The 9,748-nt window shown below is 38.4% G+C and overlaps 1 protein-coding gene across 1 annotated transcript; it reads right to left on the reverse strand.

Annotated features, from left to right (window-relative positions):
* Window positions 1-283: 283 nt before the first annotated feature.
* Window positions 284-8,176, reverse strand: SPIC (Spi-C transcription factor). The gene is made up of 5 exons (XM_064154816.1): window positions 8,139-8,176; window positions 7,940-8,034; window positions 6,013-6,122; window positions 4,959-5,067; window positions 284-1,699 (listed from the first exon to the last, which is right to left on the reverse strand). Exons 1-5 carry the CDS (start codon window positions 8,174-8,176, stop codon window positions 1,272-1,274), a joined length of 780 nt encoding a protein of 259 aa, XP_064010886.1. The 3' UTR covers window positions 284-1,271.
* Between the last annotated feature and the right edge of the window lie 1,572 nt (window positions 8,177-9,748).

Below are 9,748 nucleotides of genomic sequence, written 5' to 3' on the forward strand. Positions count from 1 at the left end.
AGAGAGGAAGAGGATACATTTTTACAAGCACTGTCAATCCCCATCATTACTCCCGTGGCTGAAATCTGTCTCTTCCTATCCACAGATAATTACAATTCCCACATTTCTACTCTACTGAATGTCCTTCAGATCTTCTCTGTACTCCTACAGATCTTCTCTGTACTGTTACTGCAGCTGCTGGTATAACATCTTCCCTGGTTGCCAGGGAATGTCAGTGAATGCTAATTCTGAAGTTAAAAAGGTAACACAGAATCTGAATAAGTATTTATTTTCTTAGCAAGTAAATGAGGCTGAAGAAAGTGAGTCCAAATATATTGATATGTAAGCAGTTTTACACAAAGCAGATTCTTAACCCAGTATATGTTGACAGCTTCACAAATGGCATAACACCAGTTTGCAATGGTTGATAAAAGTGCAACAACTAAATTGTACAGTTCTTGTCAAATTTCTGTACATTGGACATTTGAAGTGTTGTATTTACATATGTGCTTACACAGTGGTGGCATCCCAACTGAAAGACCTCAGTCCTTTTCTAAGAGCTAAGCTCCCACTCTGTTCAGTGCTAGATCAGGATCATTTCTGTAAGACCAGACGCATCCTTGTGTCTATTTTGTAGTAATATTTGCATTTTACAGAATACTACACTCAAAATTAAAAAAGAACTACACAGTTATGACCTTCTTATTTTGGCAGTTATTTACTGAATTAACATCTGGATCTGTCTTTAGTGCTAAGTGATTAGGGACTTGGCTAACAGTTGCACCTTTGTGTGGACTTAATTATTCAACCAGACATTCCTCAGAAAATACCTCTTAATAAAGAACATTAAAAAAGGAGTCAGTTGCCACATGCAGTTGGCAAATCTCTTCCCTTTCTGACTCGTGTGCACTCAGCGCATAAGGAGTGTATGCACAGTGGTACAAGAGCATCTAAATTCTGATTGGAAATGCTGGACATATGCATAAAACTTCCAGTGAGCATTGTTAGGGTGAGATCTTTGATGCCCTCTAGCAGACAAAGGCCTTGTTCTTGATCTTGGAAATATCAGCTTGAATCTGAATTCCTTTGCTTAACATCATGCTCTACAGCTGACTCTTCACTAGTCAGTGGCCATTTATCATTAACTTAAAAAGGAACAAAAATATCATTTTTAAAACTCCCCTCTTTGTGTGTTTGCATAGTATCTTAAAGGAAAAGTCATGTACAGAGAAGAGTTCTTGTGCCAGAAACTATTGCTAGATAACAAAGACCAGCTCACGTGAAAGCTATGTTTAGCTGTTAGCATGCTGTAACGCATAACCACTGTTATGCATGTAATTGCTGTAACTGAGCCAGTCATCTGCACACTGGTAGTCTTGATTAGACTGAATGTATGGATGACAAACTGTTTCTTTTCCCAAGAAATAAGACGGAGTGAGTCTCTGTAAAACAACAGCACTGAACTGGTAGGTCAACTTCCTTCGAATTTTAATGATTTCACCTGTTCTTCCATAATTCCTCAGTGCTCTGGCCATTTTCTGGTATGTCATGATCTTGCGGTTTCCCTTTCTTTCTCCCCACAGCTCTGCAAGTTTCTCCTTGTTTTTAGAGACGAACTGGAAGACACCATTGGGTTTGTCCACCCATTGGATGCAGTTTGCCATAGCTGGATCATATAAAGACTCATGAAGGTACTCAAACAGTCGAAGTTTTTTCCTACCTATTAAGAAATAAAGAGCAAGAGGTCAGAACTTTGAAAAATACAAGGAGTTTTCTTTTTTCCTGAAAGGGATTTTACCAGGTAAACCTAAAACCCTGTCACAAATCATGACAAATATCTGGTGACTTCACTGTGTACTAGGTCTCAGAATCCACTATCAGCAGCCTTCAGATGCATGCTGTGCAGATGTATGGTCAAGGACTCCACTGCAGGAAGCTGAATCCTCAGCACAGGAAAAAGACTCTATAGTGCCAGTCTGAATGTTTTTGAATAAATACTTTCCCTGATTAACCAAAACTAAAATATTTTGAAGTTACTCTCTCTCTTTTTTTTTTTTTTTCCAGGGCTGTTTTGGGGATACAGAACACAGAATAATTCAGGTTGGAAAAGACCCTTGGGATCATCACAGTTCACCCCTAAACCATACCTCCAAGCACCACATCTAAATGACCTTTAAATATATCCATGGTTAGTGACCCAACCACACCTGTGAGCAACCTATTCCAATGTCTGAATGCAAGGTAGTGTCTGATATAAGAAAGGGTGAATGGGTAAGCAGAAAGAGCAAGAGAGCTTTGAACCAGCAAACTCAGTCAATAGGAACTACACTGGCTGTTACCCTGTTGCTTTCAGCAGAGGTGCAGGGGTGTCAGCTTGCATTCTCATGAAGAGCAAAGCACAACTGCAACATTTTTTAGTACACTAAATGCTTCTCCCCACAGACTTAGCTCTGATATGTTTGCTAGTGAGATCTGTTTAGTTTCACTTAGATCTTGTGCATCCCTCTCTCTGAAGTACTTCTAGTTCCCTGCACAAAGTCAACAGTGACCAAGAAGCTGCCGTAAGGAGGAAGAATTAAGATTATGAGGCAAAGAGGAACATTTTGGAGAAAGGAGAGGCTATGCAGAAAAATGGTTTGCACTTTAACTAAAGGTGGAAACAGGCAGCTGCACCTGAAGTTCATTAAGTCTTGTCTTGCATGGCTATTTTAAAATAGGAATGGGAGAAAAGTGACAGTTGCTAAGGAACACTGAGGTCAAGCCAAAACATCTGTTAGGGATGACAGTAATTCTGCATCTGGTGGTAAGGAAAGAGGAGAGAAGTGACAGTCGGACTAGGAAGAAGTAGAGCCTGAAATTAGAGGTACTTTCCAAAAAAAAAAATTAATAAAGTTTCATCATCTAAATAAAAAAAAATGGCCTGTGACTAGAAGTATATATTTTACTAGAATCAGTATTATATAAAATTAGTAAGATGAGAAACTTGAAAGTAAACTAGTGAAGAACACTGCCTGGTTACTTGAAAAAAATTCAGTAGGTGACCTCCTCAAGTACCATTCAACCTGAATGATTCTATAAACCTGTCAAACTATGGTTTAATAAATAAGATGGGGGAAAATCAGCAGACTGCAAACTAAGTCTCTGCTGGAAAATGATAGTGTAGCCATTGTTAATCTGCAGCAACGTCTGATTTCATGCTGTCTGGCTTTGTTCAACTGTTTCTGCCCATGCTTCTATTTCTGGAATCATTGTCTATGGCTGATGCCTTGGTTTGAGAGGGTTTATTTGCTCTTATGTGGTAATACAGCTACGTTTCTAGAGCCCAGCTGTTATTTCCAAAGTGGTACAAAATGTGGACACACCAGTTTGAGGTGGGATTAGTTTATAGATCCTTGTACTGCATCTGATTGCACAAGCTAGTGATGTTCATTACCAGGCCCTAAACATTGGTCTAAACTAGCAAGGGAGTATCTGCAAGTTTTAATGTGGTCACTGGAGAGAGGAAAGTTCCTCCAGAAGGTGATTTGAAATTGTCCTGAAGCAAGCTTGCTCTTTCTAATTCACATGCATTTCTGATGTACCTCTCTTGAGCTTCAGTTCAGAACATGGAATGATCTTGACGAGCATGAACTCAGTTTCTTTCAGAGAAAACCTCTCAAAGATGTTTTCCAAAATATCTAAGTCACTACACCTTTCAGAACCTGTGGCCAGATTACAGATTGTCTTAAGTAAAGCCTTATGAAGCACTTTATACACAGATCTTAGGTCCTCAGTACTGATTGCTGCATTTGCAGATCTGTTCCCAAAGGGCTGCACCAGTTCCTAGTGCACAGAAAACCTCTCCTGTCTCAATAGGAAGCCAAGAGTACAGTGGACACAGTCCTCTGAATCATAGTTTCTGGCAAGGAACACATAAGAGAACACAAAAATTCCTTATAAGAATAGCCACTCATTATAAACATTTACAGTGTCACCTTCTGGAAAAGAAAACTGATAAGAATGCAATAGAAATATAAAACATAAAATTAACAGAGTAGTAACATCTTAAGCTCAATTCAGATACAGGCAGGTACAATTCCTGAGTGAAACACTAGGTAAGACTTGGAAAAGCAACAATTCTGGGTTGAAAGTTTTTCATCTGAAGTGGTGAATTTTAAGTGCCAGAAGTACAGAACTTAAAAGCAGAGGTTACTCTTCCCACAGTTTCAAGGAATTTGTAGTAGTAGCAGCAGTAGTAGCAGCTATTAAGCAACAGAAACCACAGTGTTCAGCCTCAATGGGAAGAGATTATATCAAAAACTGACACCATGTGGTTAAAGTTGAGAGAAGGGGATTTCAAAAAGCAGCAAAATCAGGAAGCTACTGAAAAGGACCCCACGGTCAAAAGTAAGTACAACATCTCAGAGTGGTAACTATAAAAATCTCCTCTAGCAGAGCCATAGAAAGGAAGCTGAATCCTAAACAGAAAAGAAAGAATGCAGTAAACAAATGAAGTACTGTGCATGACCTATTCTTTGCAAAATGGATACCTGCTCTTATCAAGCAGGCAAAAGTTGTATTAGAAACCCACAAGAAAGCCACTGCTTATTGGAACCCAAGAAATAAAAGAAGTTTCTAAGGTGGATGAAGCTTTTATTGATAGCTAGGTTTAATTCTCTGCACTGGACTTCATCCCAGATGATCTGAAATTACAATCTGGTTTGCTTTTCTACATCATAAACAAGAGGACAAAATAAGATGACAACAGATTTACCTTACCTTATGAGATTTAGTGAATAGGAATAGAACACTAGCAGCTGTTCTCTAATTACTATTTAATGTTAACTTATTTTTTCCTGTTAAAGTAAAAAACAAAACCAACCAAACAAAACAAACCAACCAAAAAACCAAAACAAAACAGGAAAAGGATAAACCACAACCCACTAAGAGGTTTTGTAAGTCACATAATGTCCATATCAAGACATATTCTTTGTACACACCTTTTCCTGCTTTTGGCTGGCCAGCAGTAGCATGCATCACTTGGGTTTCTGCAGTATTCTGCAGCATATTGTAGACAGTCTCATCTGCATAAAAATCCATTCCACTGTTCTTTAAGAATTAACACAGAAAAGAGTTACTAATAGAGTACATTTGCTGAGGAAAAAGAAACATGTAGTAATTAACTGCCTGAAGCCATCAAAACACAGCCTTTTATCACCTCACTTATGGAAGAGTCCTCAGCCAAGAAGGCCTGCAGTGTACTGTACCAGTGACAAGCAGCACTAATTTATGTCCATTGGGAAGGACTGCCTGTCAGAGAGGAAATTACAGTATTACTTTGGAGGACAGAGTAATTACCTTACTCTGGACCTTCAATTCTTCTACTGGACCCAGCGGAATCTACTGGACTCTGTTTCCAGATTTAGTCAAAAACAAAGGCCACATGGTCAGTGGCCCCTACAGACTCTGTAGCTCCTGTGCCACGTTGTGTCTAATCTGCTGGTTGGAAATTTACTTTTGTGAAATCTATTTACCTGAAATTATCTCCCCTGCAATATTCATTTTTCATCACTCCTGGAGGTCACACTCTCAGTCTAAGAATTAATATGGACTCTGCAGGCTGAAGCTCAGCTCAGAGTCCAGGTAATGCTGGGCTTTCCAGCACTCTTAAAGCAAGCTGCTGTTGAAGAAATCAAAGGTGTGGTATTGTTTCACAGTGGCAGAAGAAATGTGGAGGTTGGAAGTTGCTGTCCTCTGCCTGTTTCTTGGGAAAAGAAAGAGGCCCTTTTCCCTATCATACCAGTAGGTTTGTTCGTTAGTTATGTTACATGATGAACCACAGAAGAGCACCAGAGGCAAATGGCTAAGCTGACTGATAAAAATAGACTATTAAACATACTTCACAAATATTTCCTAAGGGCACTTCATCTGAATCATACCTGGCCAGACCAAATTTCTGTTAGAGTTAGTGTAATGATTTGTATTAGAAATCAGAAATGAGCAGCTATTTTCCCATTTTTCTCTAGCTCTGCTGTCAATAATCAGCTCACTTACAATCACATTTCTCCAGCTATATCCTTGGTCCTCTGCAGATGGTGTTACAGAGTAGCCGGGACTTGCTCGGTGGTGGTGATGGTTGATCACAGTTAGGCAATTTTTATAACCTGAGAATTAGAAAGATAGAACAGAAACTGAGTGAGTAAAAGAGGGAGAAGAAGGAAAAACACCCAAGCCATTTAACATGCTGCTGGGTCTGTCATAAAAACATTTATTCAAAGGCTGCCTTCTAGACAACAAATTCTCCAGAGCCAAGATGTTTCATATCAGCAGGTCATCCAATATAACCTCTACTATTGCTGCTAATCACACCCTTGGGTTGGTTTTGTGTGCCTTCAAGATTAAAAGTATTATTTATTAAGCTCAAATGTCAGCTATTTCATAGTCTCGTGAAATAGTTTGGTTAATGGAAAAAGAACACACAAATAGATCACCAAACATAAGGAATGGAATAATTACAGATAATTACAGAGAGAGTGATTTGCCATTGGAATGGGCTGCCCAGGGAGGTGGTGGAGTCGCTGTCCCTGGAGGTGTTCAAAAAAAGGCTGAATGAGGCACTTAGTGCCATGGTCTAGTTGATTGGGCAGGGCTGGGGGCTTGGTTGGGCTGGATGATCTGGGAGGTCTCTTCCAAACTGGTTGATATGATTCTATTCTATTCTATAATACAGGTATTAGAAAAGAAAAAGGCATGTCATGCATTCTGCATGTTCTGCAGGCCATTAGTACAATGCAAGTCAGAGTCTCCAATTGTGAATTAAGTGAAGGAGCATCAGAGTATCTGCAGTGTCTGAAAGAAAAACATGGAAGGATCCCAGGATCTTAGAATATCTAAAAGCAGCAGAAGGGAATGCTGGTATCATGTGCTTGGAATAAATTATCCACTGCAGGTAGTCAGCAGAAGATTTTGAAGGGTACATCTCTTTCACATGGAAATAGGATTGCAGCTGTGGAACATACTAAATGCTAAGTCATGAGTCGTTAATACCTCTCTCCACTGACCCTAACAACAGATACAGGTAAAGAACAGTGCAAGTGGGTATACAGTGGGTCCTGCAGCATGTGCAAATTACCTGTGCAGTGGAGCTGAAAATTTATTACCAGCTGAAGATATGGTTTGGTTGGTCTTATTTACATTTCAGAATGTAGTATATACTACATAAATAAATTTCCTCATATGAAATACATGATACACAAAAGACAGTAGATGTTTTGCTCTGAACTTAGAGGGTTTCTGATGTAGCCTCCTATTTTCCTTTCCTTCCACTTCTACTTGCAATGTCAAAACACCAAACACAGATTTTAAATTTTATATTAATTTAATTGCCAAATTCTTGCCTAGAGTGGAACAATTTACAGCTTGCTTGTCTTTAAATTTTGTAAATATAAAACTCTGAAGTCCAAGAAAAAAAAAAACATTTCCTATCAGTTATACAGACTCAAACTAACATTTCTGAATTAATATATTTTAAAATTATATATATAGCAATTGAGACAATTAATTTCATTCATTGGATTGCTGAACACCTTATTTCTCTGCTCCCCCCTACCCTGGAATTCATTGTTTTTTCACACCTTAACAGAAGGATATTTTGCAATTAAAACATTGCTACTGGAGAATGGTTGTTGCCATCCTCTGATTATAGGAAATCTGAGCTCAACACATCTAGGCTAGTACTGGGGGGGAAGGTAGAAGAGGACTGTCCAACAGTTTTGCTGTGCACACCACACTGGGCAGTAACAATGGAGAACTGGAAACCCTCCAAATAAATGTCTCCCTTTCCATCCTCCCATCATACCCCTCTGCTGACCATTAATCCACCTCTGGGAAATTAACTCTCCCACCTGCATGCTTCAAGATGTATTTTCCTGTAAAAATACAAAGTGGTCAATGAAATTGAATAAAGATGGTCTTTTTTTACCCAGTGGACACTGCATTTCTCTGTCAGAGTGCTGCTGAAGTACTTCTAGAGCATCTTCAAAAGCCTGGCCCAGTATATCTTGGTCAGGAAAACTCTGAAAGAACATTTTTCTGTCAGAAGCCAGAAAATACCAGGCTGATTATTTCAATATTACCAGCTGGGAAATCCCAAATAAATATGGTGAAGATGCAGAATATCCATCCTTCTGGAATATGTATCTTGCAGGCACTGAGGCATTACCATAGTCATTTACTATTATGAGAAAATTCTCGCTCCTTTGAGAAGTTTCTTTGAGGTCAGTGAGACAACTCACACAGGTAACATTACTCACTAGAGCAAATGTTTAAAGGTTCATTTCCTTAATTTGCAGATGTTTACATAAAGGGTGTTATTGCCACTGAAGGGTTTTATAGTGTGCAATACAGAGGTGCGTCTGCCTGTGTAACACCATTTATGAAGCCAAAGTTATCGTTCAATAGCACTGACATGACAAAAATCATTACACACAAGTTATGAAGTTGTTATGCAGAAAAAATGCTGTACTATGCCAGTTTAGGAAACCTAGAGTGGATTTTCAGAAAATTACTACAATTTTTTAACACCATGTCCCAAACAGCTAAAAAATACCCCCAAATTCCAGTTCGGCTATGAGTTTTCTGAAACATATTTGAAGCACTCAACTGTGAAAAAGAATGAAGGCATTGTAGACTTACCATTATTCAGAGAGAAAAGCTTGATTCCTGTTTAAAATAAGCAATATTTTAAAAACTGTTAAAATGCTTAAATTAATTTTAAAATTGTAATTATAATAATCAATGTGTCAGTATTATTCCCATTCAATCTTGGGTTATGATCTCTTTGACAGCAATTTCAGCAGATACAGGACTGGTCTCTGTGTAATGTTTTAAAATGCAAAGGAGAGACAAGATCCATAAATATAAACGAGGATTAATTTTGTCTAAGACTGACTGAGAATGTTCTAAAATGATAATTCTGCCTCACACAAGTATATTATAAAGTACTGTCAAAATCTGTTAAAAGATTTTTTAAATCTTGGTGAGCAAATTGTATATAGTGAAGTCCTGGAGACTCCATGAATTGATTCTGTAAATTGACCTTGCCAAAGATTTCAGTGCTGCAAGTATTTCAATAACCTGATTTAATTTTATTCCAGAACCAGAATGGATGATATTAATCCTCTAGCTGCAATGGTGGCCACAGATTCTTGGCATTTAAAGCTGTAGAAATTAAAGATGAGAATCTCATTTGTAAAGATCCTGTCACAGCGTTCCCCTGATTTAAGCAATTCACTTTTGTTAAGTTTCTTCAGTCTACCTCAAACTCCGTATGGATAACCTCGATAGAACATTAGCAGTTGCTGCTGATGCCTTGCAGAACCTAAAATGTGCAAGCATTGACAGGGTGCCATTGAATGGCCATACCACTTACACAGCTGAATCCACACCAAAAAAAGTCATACACCTAAGTTCTAAAAAGTAAGCCTAGACACTTACCTAGAATTTCAGCTCCACACACCAAGACAAGAATCTGTCTGGTTTAATTAATACATGAAAGACTGAGTTCCCACAACAATGGGCTGGCAAAGGGGCTGCATTAAATAGCTTATTTTAGGGAAGTGTTTTGGCTAGGGTTTTTTTTTTCTTTTAGAGTAAAGGTATAGTAAACTGCTAGCATGGCCTTTCATTCTGCACATAACAAGGGTGATTTGTACTGATACTAAATAAAATCAAACGTTTTAACTGTTGTCCAAAACCTGCAGATTCTAAGCACAGGGAAAGATGTTGCTGT

The sequence above is a fragment of the Pogoniulus pusillus genome, chromosome 15, assembly GCF_015220805.1.
Source record: "Pogoniulus pusillus isolate bPogPus1 chromosome 15, bPogPus1.pri, whole genome shotgun sequence".
Taxonomy (NCBI): domain Eukaryota; kingdom Metazoa; phylum Chordata; class Aves; order Piciformes; family Lybiidae; genus Pogoniulus; species Pogoniulus pusillus.

Coding starts and splice junctions, on each gene's coding strand:
- SPIC (XM_064154816.1), bottom strand. CDS start 8,176: ATGCCTCAGTGCCTGCAAGATACATATTCCAGAAGGAT. Junction 6,123..7,939: donor AGAAATGCAGTGTCCACTGG/GTAAAAAAAGAC, acceptor TCTAATTCTCAG/GTTATAAAAATTGCCTAACT. Junction 1,700..4,958: donor CCAGCCAAAAGCAGGAAAAG/GTGTGTACAAAG, acceptor ATTTCTTAATAG/GTAGGAAAAAACTTCGACTG.